This window comes from Hemicordylus capensis, chromosome 5 (genome assembly GCF_027244095.1).
Source record: "Hemicordylus capensis ecotype Gifberg chromosome 5, rHemCap1.1.pri, whole genome shotgun sequence".
Lineage (NCBI taxonomy): Eukaryota > Metazoa > Chordata > Lepidosauria > Squamata > Cordylidae > Hemicordylus > Hemicordylus capensis.
In genome coordinates this window covers 21,483,635-21,504,566 of record NC_069661.1, presented here as the reverse complement: position 1 = coordinate 21,504,566, position 20,932 = coordinate 21,483,635, and the positions used below count along the sequence as shown (strand labels likewise).

The following is a 20,932-nucleotide window of genomic DNA, read 5'->3' as shown; positions in this document are numbered from 1 at the left end:
TGGAATCCAGAACTACTGACGCCAAAGGAATAATGCTATAGCCTGTCAATTACCTATCAAGCTCTTTGCAAAGAGAGGTTGGGAGGAGGGAGGGGCCCGGCTCTTCCTAGGCCACTGAAACCAGCCTTGTTTACAAGTCACATATGCAGGGAACTCACTTGTACCTGTTTCCTCAAGCAAGGCAGTCCTCTGAATAAGAAGTCCTTCCATTGGCTATTTATAGACCGCACAGAAGAGGCGACATCTGGGCTAAGGCCTCCCCACTCAATCCCACCGCCTCGCTCCCCAGCCCTGCCCTCAGCTCTCCCCTCAAGTAAATACCCTGCGCTACCGCAGCCAAACTCTGTTGCTGTGGAGGGCACTTACCTCCGTGAACATGTCTTACTGCCTTCCTACATGGCAAGAGAGGTTTCCTGTTTTCATACATCCCCTTGTCAGCTGTAATCAGTGTCAATAAGGCTAGCGTCTTTTGTGCGGGTGGCTGGAATGGTAGCCCTGACAGAAAAGAACTTTTTAATCTCTTCCCTCACACTGAGCCATGCGAAGCCAGCAAGCGCTCCAGGCATAACTCCCTTGGCTCCTCTCCTAAAAACGCTCCCTCAAGTACATGGTTGCTTAGCAATATTTGCCGTGTGCGCGCCCCCCCCCCCCCCCCGCTCCTTGTATGTTTGAAATTGGCAACATCTGTCCCTTTGGCAGTTTTGACTTGTGCAAAGGACCGTACGGAGAGTTTTTCAAAAACAGAGGTGAAGACGTTTCATCTAGCCTCCTCTAATGGCTGGTTTTGTTAATATTTTATTTCCAGTTTGAAAAAAGAAAAAGAAAAAGCTGCAGCTGCACCCAGAGGAAGCAAGGAGGGAAAAGCAAGCCTCGCAGTCCGGTGGGAATTGTCTACAAAAGCACATACAGCAAAGTTCCTTTCTTTCTTTTTCTTCTGCTTATGTATCTAAAAACCACACGCTTTTGGTTTTGTTTTGTTTAAAGGATATTTGTTCCTACACTTTCTTTTCAAATTTCCAGATAACTAAATTAGCTGTACAAAAGCATGATCAATTACAATATTAATAACTAGTTTTCATTTATAATATTAAACATTTTTTTAAAATCAGCAAGTTCCACTGGGATTGACAGCTGTTTAAAAAAAAAAAAAAGGAAGGTGTTAGGTCAACACACACACACACACACACACACACACACACACACACACACAGACACACACCCACACCCCAGAACTACTTCTGTTATTTACAAGTGTTGACCTCTCCTTACATATTACCATTTTAAGACAGTGATACATCTTAAGTACTTTAAATCATTTTTATGCATGCTGCAAGGTATCACAAAACCAAATACGAACCAACAAGGGGAGAGAAGGCATTATGGGGATATTCATTGTATGCTTTATATTCTACTCTAACAATATCTTTTTACAATAAACACTTTGCTTGAAGGGTTTGCTTTTAATACTCTAGCAGAATTAAAAGTGAACAACAATTTCTTATGAAATGTTTTCTCTTTTGGGATTATTCATGTTTTTAGGCAAGGTTTTAACATGTTTTATCTGCCCCTTCACTCCCTCAAAACAAATTGCAAGAAAGAATTATGTAAGACCATTTATAGTATTAAGAAATTACAGATCTCTGAAACCCATGAAAATAAAAATGAAATATCAGAACTGCTGATATTATTCAGTAAGGAAATCCTCTCCCTCATTGCCTTCAGAAAACCAAAAACTTCCTGTGTTGATGTCTTCTGTTTTCATCAGCTGACATCCACACCAAGTTACTCACAAGCAGTCACACTGAAATAGGACAAGTTATTCACAACTATCTTGTCCCATTAATTTCAATGGTACTATTCATGGGTAATTTATTCTGGATGTCAGGCAACTTTTATTCCCCCCATATCCTTATAACTGGCAAAATTAAAGATGCTTAGATATCTGTGTGTGCAGCAACTTGCTGGTCCATTTCTAATACTGGATATTGTTTGAAAGAAACAAAAGGTTTTATACTTTTACATTTCATAAAGATATGCAGTACAATTCTATGTACTAAATATAACACATCTTATGTTCTTTAAGCAGTAATGCAAGCTTAGATCTGATAAGAAAATGCATACTGTATACGTTCCAAATCTGGGGGAAACACACAGCTTCACAATTTCCAGAAATTTTACATCTCTCCACACACCCCACCTTCTACTCACTTGCCATCCTAAAGACAAAAAGAGTAGAAGAAAAAGTGGCATTTGTGCTAACTAAATTAGCTTGAAAGACCACTTTAAGGGATGAGGATTGAGGCACTAGCCCATCATATGCAGCTGTCTTATAACGTACAATTAGATCATTGGTCCATCTAGCTGCGTACTACCAACTCTGACAAGCAGCAGTTCTCCAGAGTTTCAGAAAGAGGTTTTTTCCATCCCTACTTGGAGATACAAAGAATTAAACCTAGGACCTTCTGCATTCAAAGAATCTGCTCTACCACTAACTACAGCTCTATCATCTCTCATTCCTCTCTTCAAAGTGATCTTCTACCAGCTTGCTAACCAAAGATCTAGAGTTGAAAAAAGAGGGGGCATGTGTAAACAAAAAGGCTGGGATTTTGCATTTCTAAACAAGATGGAACAGGATTAATTGAAAATAGCAAATGGATTAAACATGCTGCCAAATGGAGGGCTGTATGTGCATATGTGAGCTAGATTTCACTTGCACTGCCGAAGATGCCTCATGATTTTCTCCATTTATACAGTGCTGATTAACAATATAAGCAGTCCCAGTCATGGTTGATAAATATAGCAGAACATACTGGCCTAAATCCAGTAAAGAGAAAGAAACACTTTAGCCCATTTACATCAATGAACTTAAGTGTGCTTAACAGTGGTTATGCATAGGGCCCAATGTATACTTGCTGTACTAAAAAAACCTGCCGAAATAATATATTTAACATTGTTAAAATGCTTGTTCAAATACCATCTTTTTTCCAATGGACACCCAAGATCAAGATCCACCCCACTCCCTGCCACTAGATAACCAAGATCAAGTGTCACATTTATACACAAAGTTTACAAAAAGAGATCTGTGGCAGCCTAAAACAGGCTTCCACGCGTTTTCTTCGGCTCTAGGAGCCAGTCCAAAAATTTAGGAGCCAAACTACCCTCTGGTCCATGAGGTAAACATAAGAAATTGCTTTATACCCCTGCTAACTGGGCAAAGTGGCACCTTTTCAACATGGTGACTCTCTTTATTTAGCAGGAGGGGAGTAACTGACCCTATCCACCCCAAGCAAAGAACTCCCAGTGGCTGTTGCTGGTGTCTAGCTTATGTTTCTTTTTAGAATGTGAGTCCTTCGGGGACAGGGATCCATCATATTTATTTATTTGTTATTTCTCTATGTAAACAGCTTTGGAAACTTTTGTTGAAATGCCGTAAATAAATATTTGTTGTTGTTATACCAAGTCAGACCATTAGTTCAACCAGTTCAGTATTGTCTAAGCTGACTGGCAGCGGCTCTCCAGGGTTTCAGGCAGGAGTCTCTCCCTGCCCTAGCTAGAGATGCCAGGGAGTGATCCTGGCACCTTCTGCATGCAAGCATGCAGATGCTGTCCCACTGAGCTATGGCCCTGTCCCCTAAAAGGAGTATCTTACAGTGCTCACATGTAGCCACCCATTCAAATGCAAACCAAGGAAGACATTGCTTAGCAAAGGGGACAATTCATGCTCACTACAAGACCAACTCTCCTCCCTGACTCACCAGTGGCCCCAGCAACACCTTCTACTCCATGAGGGGGACGCCACTCACTCCAGCTACATTTTTTGCTCCATGCTTGGGGGGGGGGGCAGACTCCCATCTTGTTGTTCACTCCTCCTGGTCACACTCATCTGGCTCAGGCAGGCAATGGATAGGTGTGACCAGGAACAGGAGGGAACAACCCATCCCACCTGGTTTGCGGACCCCTCCTCCTGGTCATGTCTGTCCATCGCCTGGCTTAGGCACCTCTCTTAAATTTCCAGGCACCATGGTGAGCTGGCACCTGGGAAATGCTAGTTTTTAGGGCAAGGCTCAACATCACAAGACGTCACAAGTATTCAAGAGCCTGGGGCTGCTTCACATGCAGCCATTTGTTCTCCACATGAATTAGTGCTGGGAACAAAATGGAGCCAGCATGAAATAATAAAACATGCACTCCCTCATATTGCCATCTCCCATAGTACCTTCTCTATGATTATGGGCATGCAATACCGGCCAAAGCAAGGTTTGCCAAGAGCACTGCAATAAAATAACCAGTAAAGGGTCAGACTGCAAGTCTGCTATTAGTAAGAAAGTAATACGCTTATTGCTACAACCACTGGTCATAATGTGTCTGCTATAAAGAATCAGAGACAGTACTGAAGTGATACATTTTCCAGGGACCAATTTAAGCACTCTAGAAATAATGACAACATTAAAGATACTGTTCTTGATCAGCATTCACATCTAAATGGCAGGATTTGATTGTGGAGGAAAGTTGTATTTGGAAATATCCACGCTAATGCCAACCTTCTTTCTGTTCAGTGGTCTGCTATGCAAAACAAAGAGGGCCAGGATTGAGTGCAAGCAGTTTGGAAACAGTGCACTAGTGCAAACCCGGACAATGCACCTGATTCTGCAGCAATGCAGTACTGAACTATGTCCTTGCATGAGCCAGGAGTGACAGATGAAGGGGCATGGACAGTGAGACAGGACAGCAAAGCTGACACAAAGATGAGTTTGCATTCTGAACCCACAAATTCCAGAAGGCGAGACTCCTAACTCAAGCAAGCTACCAAGTGCCAAATAGCTTGTACAGGTGCGGAGTCCTAGCAAATTTGACTTGGGTGCCATCCTGCCTGACCCACCCGCAGAGAACAAGGCACAGGGCAACTCCACTGGAGGCCAACTTAGCTTCCCTTCTGCCACATTTGCTAACTGGGTGCAGGGTTGCTGCATCACATCTGAAGCAGTCACTCCAAGGCAAGGCTCTCCCACTCGTGCCCCTGAACTAGAAGTGATCAGCAGCCCATTCTTCCTGCACACCTTGCTTCTGGCTGAGGGCATCCTGTAACCTGGCAGAGCAGGGAGAATATTGCAGCTGTGAAGTAAAGCCAGTGAAGAGCAGGAGAGGCTGGGAGGACAGGGAGGAAGAGAAGAGTGTTCTGCTGCTTATGGTGGAGCTAGGCTGTACCTTGCTTTCTTTACGGAAAGGATTGCACCCTTTGTCATGAAAGCTAATACACATACCATTCAGGCACTGTCCACAAAATACCAGGTACTACTTGGAACCAGCGGTCCCTCTAACTTTTCTCATCTCTGTGCGGAATGAGTTTTGTTCTTGGCGGCAATATCAAGGCACTGTGTGCGTGCGTGCATTCAGAGTGGGACCTTCCTAATTCAACCCGAGCGGGAGCTATAATTAACTGAGCAGATATCAGAAAACTTGTGAGCGCGTGCACACGTGCACGCCTTAGAGGGAACAGTGCTTGGAACTCAGTAGGGAATTTAGATATGCACAGATTATCCTGACTGCAACTGTCTCTCTCGCTCACTCATCCCACCTACCACTGATCTGCCACAAAAACAACCCTAAGAACAGGGTTGTAGAGTGCAAGTGAAAGGCAGACTAAAACTGGTGAGCAACATGTCTGGGCTCACTTCAGAAGCTCACTAATGCTGGATGTTGCTGTATTTCTGGGCATTGTTCTTAGCTCATTAACATGCATACCGTGGTCGTCCCCCCCATCCCCAACCTCTCGCTGACTTCATTGTTTGCTATATCCCTGCCTTGCTGGAAGCGGTTGCCTGTCATCTGCTCCTAAGCCTTGCTCCAGTTTTTCCTGCTGGTTCTTGCTGACGTTTCTCCTTTCATGTCAGTGCAAATTCCACCAACACATGGAATGATCAACAGCTTCTCATTAGGAATTCTAACCTACTGCTATGTCAAGCTGTGCCCAAGAAAAATAATGAGTCAAGTGAAAGAGCAAGAGGTGTTTGGTGGTGGTGCTGGTTGTTTTTAATCATCTTCTATCCAGGATTGCCAGATGTTCCTAATTTAGAGTGATATCTTTATTCAAACATTCAACTCCTTAGAAAGGACAACCTCCATCTCAGAACAGCTGATCACCAACAGCACTCTAGAAGATGAAAGCCAGTCTTGTGAGACCTTTGAAGGAGAGCTGGTCTAGTGGTAGCAAGCATGAATTGTCCCCTTGGCTAAGCAGGCTCTGCCTTGGTTTGTATTTGATTGGGAGATTGATTTATTGATTGATTATGTGCCGTCAAGTCGGTGTCGACTCTTAGTGACCACATAGATAGATTCTCTCTAGGATGATCTGTCTTCAACTTGGCCTTTAAGGTCTCTCAGTGGTGCATTCATTGCTGCCATAATAGAGTCCATCCACCTTGCTGGGGGTCATCCTCTTCATGGAAGAAGAAGAGAATCTACATGTAAGATATTCCCCTTAGGGGATGGGGCTGCCCTGGGAAGACCCCAGATTCTCTCCCTGGCATCTCCCAAGATGCCATCTCCTATTTGTAACCTTGGAGAAGCCACTGCCATTCTGTGCAGACATTACTGAGCTAGATGGACCAATGGTCTGACCTGGTATAAGGCAGCTTCCTATGTTCCTTCCAAGGTGGTAGTGAACATGAATTGACCACTTAGATGAGCAGGGTTTGCCTTGGATTGCATTTGGACAGGTGACTACATGTGAGCGCTGTAAGATATTCCCCTTACGGGATAGAGCCATAGCTCAGTGGAAGAGCATCTGAAGGTCCCCGGTTCACTCCCTGGTATCTCCAGGTAGGTCTGGGAGAGACTCTTGCCTGAAACCTGGGCAAGCCCCTGCCGGTCAGTGTAGGCAATACTGAGCTACTTGGACCAAGGGTCTGACTCAGTATAAGGCAGCATCCTATGTTCCTAGGAAACAGTGGCTGACATGCTGTGCAATCCAATGCCGGCATTTCCAAACCACTGGGGCTGCTGTGCACATGAAAAGCAGCCCTGGTAGCATGGAGGAGGTAGGCAGTTGCACAACAACCTAAGACAGCACGTGGATACTTGCATCGTTCTACTTCCATGCAGAAGTACCTGCTCATTGTTTTAGGTTGTTGAGAAAGTTTCCGCCTCTGCAACACTACTGGGCTGACTCTGGAATGCGCAGAAGCCCCAGTGGGTCATAAACACCAGTACTGGATTGTGCAGCATTGAACACTATGGCAGATCAAGGTAATCTCTAATTACTACTGCTACTACCACCGCCTTTATCTGGACTAAGTTTACCTTCACATACTCAGCTTCTCTGAACAGAAGCTTATCACCAGAAAACACCCTTTTATTTCCATTTCACCACAGTCAGCTACTACGAAGCCAGTATAGACATGACACTCACCAGAGAGACTGGCATCCTCTAGGCAAATTTCACTGACTGCATTGATGACTCATTGGCTGCACCACCTGGTACAATTTTCTGTGTGCGTTGAGGTTATCATGTCACAAGTTTCTTCGGCCCTGCCAATGAACGCCATTCATACAGACTGCCTGTGCTGGGACGGCCCAAAGTCACACTCAACACCACCACTAAGATGGGGGAAGGCAGCTGGACTTATAGATGGCCTATCCCCATGGCAAATGCAAAATAATAGTAATGGACTTCTTATTGTTATTTCGTAGCATTTGCATAGAGCTGGTATTGTGGTAGCAAGCATGAATTGTCCCCTTTGCTAAGCAGGGTTCGCCTTGGTATGCATAGGTGACTATGTGTGAGCATTCTCTGTTGTAAGATATTCTCCTTAGGGAATGGGGCCGTAGCTCAGTGGGAGAGCATCTGCTTGCATGCAGAAGTTCCCAGATTCAGTGCTTGGCATCTCCAGGAAAGGCAGGGAAAGACTCCTGCCTGAAATCTTGGAGAGTCACTACCAATCAGGGTAGACCAGGGGTTCCCAATCTGTGGCATTTCAGGTGCTGCTGAACTACAACTCCCATAATACACAGCGACAATAAACTGTAGCTGGGGGTGATGGAAGTTGTAGCTCAGCAACATATGGAGTACCACAGGTTGGGAAGCCCTGGTATAGACAATACAGAGCCAGATGGATTAATGGTCTGACTCAGTAGAAAGCAGCTTCCTATATTCTTATAGCTCTTTTTTTGTGTGTGCAACCTTGTGGATCCTTACAACAATCCTGTAGAGTATTGTTATTCCCATACTGCAGGTGAGGAGCTGAAGCTGAGAGGCAGGGGCTTGCCTAAGGCCACCTACTGAGCTCATGAGAGTGGTAAGATTCAAACCAAGAAGTCTCAATTCACTATTAAATCTTTTAGTCACTATTCTACAACAATGCAATATTTTTCATGCAATTGGGGGGATAATAATACTTTACTTGACTTACAGGGTTGCTGTATGGCTTAAAGTACTCGAGTCCGTGTTGACTCCTGGCAACCACAGAGCCATGTGGTTTTCTTTAGTAGAATACAAGAGGGGTATACCATTGCCATCTCCCATGCAGTATGAGATGATGCCTTCCAGCATCTTCCTATATCGCTGCTGATTGATATAGGTGGTTCCCATCATCTGAGGAGTTGAACCAGCAACCTCTTGCTCCCTAGGCAAGTTACTTCCCTGCTGTGCCATTAGGTGGCGTTGTATGGCTTACATTAAGATAATACATGTGAAGCATTTTACACAGCTCCCAACATACAGACAAGCTGCTGTATACAAACTAACGTATTCCAAAGGGGAAGTCAGTTAGCCTGTTGCAGATCTGGCCCATGAAAGCTATGCTGAAATAAATATGTCAGCCTTTAAGGTACCACAGGGCACTTCCTTATGTGTGGATTCAGAGGAAACAGCAAAAGCGGAGATTACGCCATGACAGTGTTTTTGGTTGGTTTTGCAATGTCATTTTTTAATGAATATTTTGACATGCTGTGGACAAGAGATACATCATAGACACAAACAGTAGTTCAGAACTCCTGGCAACTGGGCACACTAAATTTCTTGTGTGGGCGGGCACACCCACCCCCTGGACATGTACACCCAGGAACATTCAGCGACATCAACCAATGAGGGAGTTGCACTGCTCTCAAACTGGAGGGGAAAAAACAACACAAACACACACACACCCATCTGATACGCATGTTCTGATGTTAGTTGGCATGTGGCAAGTACACAAAGTTAAAGCCCTAACACCACAATAATTCTCAGACTCCCAAATTCTCTGCCTCATATCTGTCATATCATATCTGCAAACTCATTCTGAAAGCAGAAGGGAAAATAATCAATGGTTTAAAACACACACACACGCTTTTCATAAATTTCCCTCCATCCTGCTAGTCAGATATAACTTTGTAGTGCAAAAAGCATGCAGGGTGTATGACCAGAGGTTGTATCCTCCTTGTTAGTATAAAGGTTTGATTTAGTCAAGCCAATAGACACCCACTCAAAGTTAAGCACTTTCCGGATCTTGGGCTAACAATCCTGTTAAATCATATGCTTAAATTTTCTTCCATTGAAATGATGGCAGAAAAGTGCATTAAAATAATTTTTTAAAGAGAAGACCTTTACTGGCCTTATTTTAATGAACCAAACAAGAAGAGATGCCCTGTCCCACAAAACCCTCATCTTAGCCCCAACAGAGAAACAACCCCACACTTCCTCATCAAGGAAAGACTAAGATACACTGCATCCCCCGCTGCGTATCTAGCACAGTTGCAAGCCCCCAAACCACAGAAGGGCCTTTACCCTGGCCCACAGTGCCATTCCCTCAGCTATGCTAGAAGGCAGATACAGGAAGACCCCTCCCTCAGCATGCCTGTGCCCCTGAGACTCTGGGTAAGTAGAAACAACAGTTCATATCCTCCTCCACGGCCCATTCTACAGAGACATTCACACCACCCTCATTCTCCCACTATTACTCAAGTTCCCAGGACACACAAGTCCATTTTACACCTCTCTTCTGCTCTCTGACGCCAAGCCTGCTACCATGCATAACATTGCCAAGCTCTACATGACAGCGTGCAAACTCCTTCGGGTCCTGACAGGTAGCAAGACTTAAGCAGGCCAGACTTAGCACTCAGCCTTATAACCCAGTTTTAGCACACTCATTAGAATTTTATAACCAGTACTAGTAATTTTAAGCCCGTTAGATTAACGGGCGCTAGTAGACCGCCCCCGCCCCCGCCAGCGGGCCCAGTCCTTCCGCCACGGCCCCCGCCGCCAGCGGGCCCAGTTTCCCTGGCGTGGCGGCGGCCGCCATCAGGCCCAGTCTCCTTGCCGTGGCAGCCACCACCTCTTGCCGAGGCCACGGCTCCGCCGCCGCCTCGCCTGCACTCCCGCCACGGCCGCCGCCGCCATCAGGGCCAGTCGCCCCACCGCGGCCGCTGCCGCCTCGCCCGCACTCCCATCACGGCGTCCGCCGCCATCGGGGCCAGTCGCCCTGCCGCGGCCACCGCCACCTCTTGCCGAGGCTCCGCCGCCGCCTCGCCCGCACTCCCGCCACAGCAGCGGCCGCCGCCATCGGGGCCAGTCACCCCACTGCGGCCATCGCCACCTCACCCGCACTCTCCTTCCTGCGTTGGTGGCGGCCGCTTCTCCTCGGCCCGCCGGTTCTCCTCCTCCCAGCCCCAACATGGCCGCCGTGTCTCTGTGGCCATATCTTTCTCGGACGTTCTGGGCATGCGCTCTGCGCATGCCCAGAACAGCCGAGAAAGACACGGGCAGGGAGACACAGGATTACACTGTGGCTCTTTATTATAGAGGATTGCATAGTTTTGCAGCTGTTTAGGTTTTAAGTCCTTGAGTTTTTAGATTTTGGACCCTTGGGATTCAGGATTTAGGATAACCATCTTATGTTCTTTTTATGCTACTATGTGTCATTTTTATGCCTTTTATGCCATTGTAACCTACTTTGTGCTGGTCAAAGACCATAATAAAGATGATTTGAGCCCCCAACAGAGGAAAGCAACACAGTAAACTACAAGAATAATAAGCCAGATATAGCACAAGGAAAAATAAAAGGATAAGGATGGAAGAAGAAATGTGGGAGACAAAAAACAGGGTACAGGAGAAAGCAAAACAGGAAGCAGTATGGCAGAGGAACTCCAAGTACTTAACTTTGGCTGGATGGTGCCCAATATGTTTTAACTGCTATAACCAGCAATGGGAACACACTTTGACCTCCCCCCACCCAAGACATGATTTACAAAATGGCCTGATTTAAATGGGTCTCTTTCCCCCCAATTATTTAAATCACCCTGATTTAGAAATCAATCCACCCTAGTCTCTACCAATGACTGCAATGCCATTCACTCACAAGAAAACCTCCAGCTACTGCTGCTAATGTCAGCCACAACAGGAAATGAATTCAGAGTCCTACGGAAACACTGAACAAGTAGATAAACCAGAGCCTCTAGCTGCCGAATTGCCAAGGGTCAATTTTGAATGTGGGGGAATATGGCATCTGTTTAAACCTGATTACTCATAATTTCTTGTGAGGAGGAACTGATTTCAAACTGTCTCACACACTCTCACCCCATGGTCTTTTCAGTCCAAGGAGCTGCCCCCCTCAATCAAATGTCTGCATTTTAGTCAAAGCCATCCCTTGCACCAACTCCAATACTGTCTCCATAACACGCATACTGATACACACAAATGGAGCTGGGTCTAAATCCACCTCTGCTAAGGGCTTATATGGACATAGTCAAACGCACCCACTCTCTATGCCTCAGTCTCCCATCTGAAAAACAGTAATACAGGTGGCTCTCATTATCCGTGGTCTCACAGATCGTGGTTTCGTCTATCTCTGGTTGGGTCTAAGAGACCCAGGTCTTTTTATTCGTGGTGTAAAAAAACAGGTAAAATTTGCCTATCTATCCATGGTTCCTGGATGGCCGGAAATAACTTCTAATATGAATGTGTTTTGGCTTTCAGAATTTCCAGCTGCCATTTTGCAGCACAGAGCCATTTTGTGGCTCTTTTTAAAAAAATCTATAATTATTTTGGCAAAAATTACAGAACATTGGAGAATTAGTGGGTGGGGTGGGGGGGCTTGCTGGAGGCCTGGAGAGCAAGGTACTGTGCTTTATTCCCTTTATTTCTGCTTTTTTGCCCCCCCCCCCCGCCTTTTTTTAGCTTAAGGAACCTAATCCCTGGATTCCCATTCACGGTTTCTGAATTTGCGCCTATAGGCAAGAACAGAACCCCCACGAATAATGAAACCCACCTGTAATAGTGAAAGCAAACAAAAATGGTTGCATAAAGAGGGCGGGGAGCAAAAGGTAGGAACCAACCACTTTAAAATACTGCTCATTTATATTTCCTCCTGTTGGGTCAAGGCCTGTGTGAGGAACCTCTGATCTTCCACCTTGACAAAATCCTCCTAGATGCCGTATGCCCCCATGAATAGCAACAAGGAAAGGCCTATCACAATGCAGAGTTAAGGGCAGCTATGTCATCAGCAGCCCACAGACCAAACCAAGGGGAGACAAATAAGTCTCCCCTTATTTGCATGTTTGAAAATTCCAAGCTCATAAAGGCACAACACTGGCCCATGATGCAAATGCCATATTTTCCCACCATTTGGTGGACATCTTATTAAGCTCCAAAATAATTTCAATATGAAGCAGAAGGCTTCCAGTTCTAAATGCAGTTCTACACAAAGAAGTTGGCTTGTGGTGAGACTCGCATATAAGAGCAGCTTCATTTCTACACCTTGGAAAGAAAGAACCTTTTAATAATTTTTTCTTTTCTTTTTAAAGAGTTCCACTGTGTTGCTTCTTCAATACTGGACATTATGAGATGACATAATTTGGTACAGCAGAAAGACTTGGACAGATTTAGTGTTAGAGCAAAGTGAGTCACAGCATAGTTATCTAATGTGGATTAATTTATAGTAAAGCTGATGTCTCTGTTCAAATTGAAAGGCTCAACTTGTCAGTACTGCCAGGAACAGAAGTCATCAACAATTAATTCACAGCTGCAGGTGACACACAAGCCTTGAACATTCAAGTAGCCAAGCATCATTTGATGCCAGGAGAAATCACTGGGGGGAAAGGGAGAGGGATTTTGTTTGTAACCATCTCCATGTTTATTTGGGGGGCTGACTGCAGTTAAATCACATCAGAGATGAGCAGCATCATTAGCCTAATTTGGCCTAACAACAAAAATTACCGGGGCAGATTTCCATCCTTTCATGTTCTATTCCTTTAACGGCACATATGCAAAATTACACATCTTCATTTCAGATCAGGAGTGGAAGTTCAGCTGTTGCAGAATTACAACTCTCATAATCCACAGCCCCAAGACTTTGTGGCTGGGGATAATGAGACTTAGAACAGCCCTGCTGGATCAGGCCCAAGGCCTATCTAAGCCCAGCATCCTGTTTCCCACAGTGGCCCACCAAGATGACTTTGGGAAGCCCACAGGCAAGAAATGAAGGTGTGCTGTTTCTCCCCTGGAACTGGTATTTAGAAGCATCTTGCCTCTGAGGTTGGAGGCAGCCTATAGCCATCAGACTAGTAGCCATATATAGACTTGTCCTCCATGAATTTATTTAAGCCCTTTTTAAAGCTATCCAGGTTGGTGGCTATCACCACATCTTGTGGTAGAGAATTCCATAAGTTAATTATTGTGTGAAAAAGTACTTGCTTTTGTCGGTCCTAAATTTCTTGGTCTTCAGTTTCATGGGATGACCCCTGGTTCTAGTTTTATGAGAAAGGGAGAAAGATTGCTCTCTCTCTCTCTCCACACCATGCATGATTTTATAGACCTCTCTCGTGTCTCCCCTTAGTCTTATTTTTTCTGAACTAAAAAGCCACAGGTGTTGTAGCCTTGCCTCATAAGGAAGGTGCTCTAGGCCCCTGATCATCTTAGCTGTCCTCTTCTGCACCTTTTCCAGTTCTATAATGTCTTTTTTGAGATACAGTGACCAGAACTGTACACAGTACTCAAAATGTGGCTGTTGTAGTTCAGCACCTGGATTACCAAAGGTTGCTCTAGATTAATTGATTCGGAACGGCTGATATCCAGACTAAAGAAGTGCTCCTGCAATGAAAGTGCACTGCTGTGATAAGGAACCAATGATTTCATCCATCTTCCCTTTCCTCTGAAAAAGACTTGTTACTCCCTATAACATGTTCCTGAAAGTCACACAGACTTCAGGGACAAATTTCTGGGAATCACAGAGGACTTCAGAAGGAAGGGGAAATTGACAAAAATTGCACCAATCCCTGCAACATCAGCGTAGTGTTAGCAGCGCCACCATTTCATTAGTATGGATGTCAGTAAATGACTACAACTGTCTGAACTATGTATTCAATCAGAAATTGTAATTGACTATTTGGCAAGGCACACCATACAGATATACGTACAGTCGAACACACATGTGCGCACATGCACAGATACCCTCTGATACTGGTGGAGCAAAACATCTATCTCCCTTAGACAAAAAGGTGTTTAAAGGGTATTGAGTAACAATGGAATCTCACCCCAGAGCTTTGAATTTCAGTCCATTTTTTTCTGGAATACGTTTGGCTCTGATCATTTTACTACTATATACTGCTTAATAATCACTTTTCTAGTTATTATGGAAAGCTTCCAACATAATGCTGAAAATTCAAAAAAGTCACTACTCTGCAAGAGCTAAAGCAAAACCAAACAGTAAGCATAGCAATTTCACCAACCTCAATTGGTTCAGCGGGTATCTTCAATTTGGACAACTTGGTCTTGGCTTTTAAATTTATTTTCTCATAGGATTGTTCATGATATTCCTCAGGAGGTGGCTTGAGCTCTGGCGACTCATCTGGTGCTTGATCTTGACCATCCATTGGTCTGACGTAGGCAGTCGGTTTTTGTTGTATTGCACGGGTTTGCGAGGGTAAGGATGGGGGGAAAGTCTGGGAGGAAGGCTGGGCATTGACAGCTACAGGAGCACTCAAGCTGTCCAGGGTTTCATTATCCTGTGTTCCACCCACTAGGTTCTGAAGAGGGGAGCTCTTCTGCCCATGGTTTTTGTTGCTGTTGCCATGAGACCTGGAACTGAGACGCTGGCTGGAATGTAGAGGCGACAAGGGTGCTACAGGGGAAGACAATTTGGACAACAAGGGAGAAAGTTCCAAAAGTGAGGCTTGCAGTTCATTGGCGATATCTTCTTCAATACATCTTTCACTTTTCTTCTGGCATCTACTACTCTGGACTTCCTGAGGCTTACAGCTCTGCCCTTGACCTTGTTTCTGGTTGCTGGACATCCCACCAGTTTGTGAGGCTGGTTCTATCCTTGAGTGAAACTTTTGATAGGGGACAGAGTTGCCTGAAGAAGGACCACCTGAATTAAGGGGCCCAAAGGGTCTGTGGTGATGGCTGGGGTTCTGGAATGAGGGGGGCAACACGTTGTTGGTCTTTTCAGGAAAGAGCGGGTGATCTGGCTTGTGTTGCGGGATCAGAGACATGGCATTCTTAGGGATCCCTATGAAATTCTGATGAGACTTGGTGGTGATGAATTCCTTTATATCGTCATAATTGCCAAACATTTTCTGAATGCGGCTGGACAGCTCGTCTGTTTTTTTAATCTGAAATGGGGGGAAATAAACTGCAATGAGGGAATTAAATATTTTCAACTCAGAAAATTGCTGCATAAACTAACTGGATCTTGCCGATCTAAAAGAGGTTCCCACTTGAGTTTTCCAGGAACCTACAACAGCTTGAAGAAAGCCTTTAAGTAAGGCTCCAATGCAATACAGTGAAAATTACTGCATCTTTTGCTGTTCACTGAGAGCATCTACAGCCTTGAACTGATGTTGTAACCGACAAGCAAAGTCATAACCAGACGTTTTGTGGCGACAAGACCTAAAGGTAAACAGGAGCAAGGGGGCATCAACACAAACAGTTCAGTACGTTTAAATAATCTTAATTTTTTTAAAAAATGTAATGTTAATTTTTGTTTTTTTAAAAGTTAATAGAATCATAGGATTTTGGACCTTGGAGACCTCCTAATCTAATCCCCTGTTTAGTGTAGGCATCTGCTACAGCACCCCTGACAAATTCAGCCTCTCTTTGAAAGCCTTCAGAGAGGGGGGTCCCACCACTGCACAAAACAGACTATATTCCACTGCCCAACAGCTCTTACAGTTAGGAACTTCCTCCTAATGTCTAGCCTGAATCATCACCTTTGTTATTTCAACTCAATGATTCCAGTCCTGTCCTCAGGAACAGAGAACAAGCCTGCTCCACCTTCTATGCAATAGCCCTTCAGATGCAGCTAATGTATTTGGAACTACAGGAGACCTTTGTTTTCCATGGGTTCTCACTCTGCTGATGCACCTGTTCGCGGGCCCCCTGCCTCCATACCAATTCAGGTATAAGCGGGGGAAGTTCAGCTTATTTGCATTTTCCTACACTCGCAATAACTGAACTTCCAGCCACTTGTGCTGCCTCTTTAAGCCTCCTAGCATACCAGCTAACAAGCAGGGAGAGTAGCCATCAAATGGCCACCCTCCCCACTCCCATGCAGGGAGGTTTTAAGAGGGGCGCAAGTGACCAGGTGCTTTCCTTGCCACCTCCCTAAGCCTTCTGGGGCTTAGAGATGCAGCGAGGAAGACTTTTGGCCACTCACGCCGTTTCTTAAAGCATCCCCGCTCACGTGAAAAATTTAAGAAGCAGCGCCAGTGGCTGGATGCCTTCCTCGCTCCCTCTCCAAGCCTTTAGAGCAGGGATCCTCAACGTTGGGCCCCCAGATGTTCTTGGACTTCAACTCCCAGAATCCTCAGCCAAAGGCCATTGCAGCTGAGGATGCTGGGAGTTGAAGTCCAAGAACATCTGGGGGCCCAACGATGAGGATCCCTGCTTTAGAGAGATGGTGAGGAAGGTTCTTTCCCACTCACACCACCGCTTTAAGCCTCCCTTTGCGCCAGCTGGTACACAGGGAGGCTTAAAGGGCACTTGCCCACCTAAGTAGCGAACCCAACTCCATTTGGAGGGTTAGGTTAAGCACTCAAATATCACAGATTTACTGTTCAGGGGCGTTTCCAGGAACAGAATCCCTGTGGAAAAGAAGGGCCTCCTGCAATCCCATTGCCCATTGGCCAGAACACTGGAAAGCAGGACCAGATTTACCTGTTAGGAAGTGGCCTTCTAGTGAGCCAGACCATTGGTCCATCTAGCCCAGCACTGTCTGGTAGCACCCCTCTCTCATGCAGAAGTGTGCCCAAGCCCTGCTATAGAAGATCCTTTAGTCACAGCTGCTAGGAATTAAACCTTCTGTAAACAAAACATATGCTGTACCACAGTTCAATGGGTTCTCCTGGGTTTATTTCCTGTTGAACAGTTATTACTAACCACACATTTCCTCTTATATTACCATAAGTTAAAAGGTTTTAAAATACTTCCTCTTTTTCTTTTTTTTAAAAGCAAAGTAAAAACGTAGTGAAGGAGCATAGAGTGGGCTGCTGTCCCAGGGAAGAACAAGAAATTGATTTCCAAGCTGTAGAGCAGGGTTACACAACTTTGGCCCTCCCGCAGGTGTTGGCCTACAACTCCCATAATCCTTAACCACTGGCCATGGAGGCTGTGGATTATGGGAGATGCCATATAATGGTGCAGTGAGGAAGTAATTTGCCTAGGGAGCGAGATGTTGCCGATTCAAATCCCCATTGGTATGTTACAGGAAACACTTATATTGGGCAGCAGCAACATAGGAAGATGCTGAAAGCATCATCTCATACTGCATGGAGATGGCAATGGTAAACCCCTCCTCTCAAAGAAAACCACATGGTTCTGTAATCACCAGGAGTCGACACCGACTATATGGCACAACAACAACAATAATCCAAAAACAGCTGGGGGCCCAAAGTTGTGCAGCCCTGAAGTGGAGCATACAGGACAAGTCCAGCCTCAATCCGCAACGCAAGAAGAGTTATGTGCTTTCACCCCGCAATGCAATGAGAGATGCTATTGATACCTTGTAAGGTTCTCCAAAGAGGGGAACATCTGGAGGGAATCTCTCGCTCTCCTGAGGAACTTCCTGATTCCGCCGCTCTTTTGCTTGGATACGGAGCAAATTTCTTTCTTCATTGTACAAGCTGTTGGGGGAGCAAGGATAAAAAAAAAATAAACTACTACCTAAGATTTCACTCTCTGACATGGCAAAAGCCAAGCATCTAGAACTGAGACAGCACATCCTTGAGCCAAGGAGAAGCTTTAGAATTGCAAAAGTAGTTGGGTAATTAAGCTTATCAGAGGATTTGCACATGGTGGCTGACCACGTACAACAGAGAGCATAAATATATGCTCACTGGCATGCAGGGTAGACACAAGGAAGTGACTGTTAGTACAAGGAAAGTTTAAGAAAGAAAATATTCCCGCAAACCTTCAAATGCAAGAGAAGCATTTTCCAGGATCCTTATGGCATTCCGAATACAACCTTAAATAAGTAATGAGCAGGTGACCAATGCACCCCAGTCATCATCATGTTCTTTATTGCAAACACCAAATGGATCCAACTAATTAGAGATAGGCAACTCCCATTTCGTCTGTTCTTAGGGGCTTGAAGGGAGTAAAGCCATGTGCAATGTTTATGGAGCTTCAGTCCTTGCTTCATGCAAAATATAGCTCATTTTACCTGGCCATGTTTACTACTGATTGCCTAGTCCCTAATTCACATAATCATTCTGATTTTGTTAGTACAGAACACTGAACTCCTAACTCAGGTATAAAAGGTCAAGAACCTTTAAGGTTATGGGCACAGCTTACCCTGTTTTTCAGGGGAAAACAGCTGGCCTATCTGAAGGCCCTAAGCCTTTGGTAGCTGTCCAATGATGTGGTCCCTGACTTCACTCTGTGCAGAACTATCAAATTCAACATATTTGTCAGTGGAAAGCTGCCAACAAAGTTCAACATAGTTATGTTTAATTTGATAGTGGAGGGAGATATTAAAAAGAAGTTGAGAGTCAAGAGGGTCAAATCTTGCCTTGCTCCAAGATGATTTAAAATGTTTAACCGAGTCTCAAACAGCATGTATAGCAAAGATTAGGAAAGGTGCCAATAAGTTCAAGTGAATGCTACCATGGATAACAAACAGTGAAAGATGCTAAAAAGGTTTCCTTCAGAAACTGAAGTCTTGCCCAAATGAGAACAAAAAGGAACAGAAAGTGCTGGTTCAGATGCAACACAGAGCTAGGACTGAAGCTTCAGTTTGCAATATACCTTAGGTTCCGATGTTCACACTCCACTCTCCCCTTTGTGCATGGCAGGAGTGGGGAGAGAAGAATTCCACTTCCTATTCTGGCTGAGCACAAGCCAGGATCTCTTGTTAAGTCCAAACGGAGTGGAGTGATCTGGCTTATTCTCTCACCAGAGTTCCAAAATAAACCAATACAATCCCAGCTTCAGATCCTGGTCTATTTTGAAACTCTAGGAAGAATAAGCAAGGATTACTCAGTTCAAATGAAGCAAGAGATCCTGGTTTGTTCTAAGCCAAAATCAGAAGTAGAGTCTTTCCTTCCACATGAAAGAGTGCACTCTTTTCCTTCCACATGAAAGAGTGCACTCGCCCAAGGTTATAGGGTAATACATGAAGCCAGGATTCAAATCTTAGCTCCACGTCCACTGGTCCAAACTCTGAAAAAACAAAAGATGACCACAGGAAAGCAATTTAAGAATTAAAAGAAGCAATAACAATGTCTTCAAATCTGTTATCCCATTAGACAACAAAGGAGAATAGGGTGATAGCAGAGAAAATAAATGAATTGTTTGAGACTGTCTTCACTGCAGAAGATGTAGGGCAGATATCTATGCCTAAATCAGTTTTTTCAGGGAAAAAGGCCGAAGAATTGTGTCAAATAGAGATGACAAGAGATGAACTTTTAGAGATTAGCAACAAACAATATGTTCTGGTAAGAACTAATCTGCCAACTTTCCTTTCACTATAACTTTAACTAATAATTAACATCATCACAAGTAAACCCACTTCAGCCTTAAATGTTCACATGTCTGTCATCTTGATTTGGGGTGGATGACATCATCACAAACTACGCCCTTGAGCCATCCCCTATGTGTCCCTACAACTGTACCAAATTGGTTCAGATCGGTTAGGCAGTCTACAAGTTAGCCCATTTGCACCTCAAGCGTTCATGCGCCCACCATCTTGAACAGGGGTGGATGATATCATCACATATGCCACTGAGGTGTTCCTACAACTGTCCTCATTTTGGTTCATATTAGTCCAGGCATTCCCAAGTTGATAGGGGGACACACACATGGACACAATGCCAGATGATCTCATAAGCTTACTTTACTTTAGGAATGTAGGCTAAAAATGAACTAGTCACAGGGTCCAGATGACATCAATCCAAGAGTTCTCTCTAATGTTCAACCCCATCTATCTCAATGCAAGAACCTCATTTCATTTTCAATAGGGAGGGATCTCAGTTTATCAAGCTCCAAAGGCACCTTTTTGACACAATGAAATTTGAACTGCAGAAGTCAGGGTATTTCAGTGGTGAGGATCATTCTTTTTCTTCCATACTGCACAAGAACTATTGCTCTGTTGGGGGGTGGGATGGAATTACCCATTGATTTCAAAGTGAAGATATGTGTCTCTGTGGCATGCAATGGGTTTTATATAAGCCTATTAAGTTGTTTTTAAGAATCGTAGTCCTTACAAACAAGTATCCGTACAGTGAGTAGTATTAATGAGATAACTAGACATATAGGTAAGCACATCGAAAAAACAGGTGGGAGGGAAGGCTGGGACCATGAATATGTATAGACTGCTTTTCAGGCCGCCTCCCCGCAGATTAAATCTTACCCAACCTTCAGCCACTTCTCACCGCCCCGCCCTGCTTTTCTTGCTGAGATCCCATCACAAAAGCTGCAGCAAATTCATTTTCTCAACAAACAGCCACTTTTGGGTTTTCATGCTTG

General features: G+C 44.6%; 1 protein-coding gene across 7 annotated transcripts in view; it reads right to left on the bottom strand.

Moving 5' to 3' along the window:
• The window catches only part of AFF1 (ALF transcription elongation factor 1), a 208,967-nt gene that overhangs the window by 98,083 nt on the left and 89,952 nt on the right, over window positions 1-20,932 (bottom strand). For all 7 annotated transcript variants that reach the window (XM_053254858.1, XM_053254860.1, XM_053254854.1 and 4 more), the window contains 2 exons: window positions 17,970-18,090; window positions 14,698-15,582 (listed from right to left, as the gene is read on the bottom strand). In XM_053254858.1, coding sequence (XP_053110833.1) covers window positions 14,698-15,582; window positions 17,970-18,090 — 1,006 coding nt within the window. The remainder of the gene's footprint in view (window positions 1-14,697; window positions 15,583-17,969; window positions 18,091-20,932) is intronic.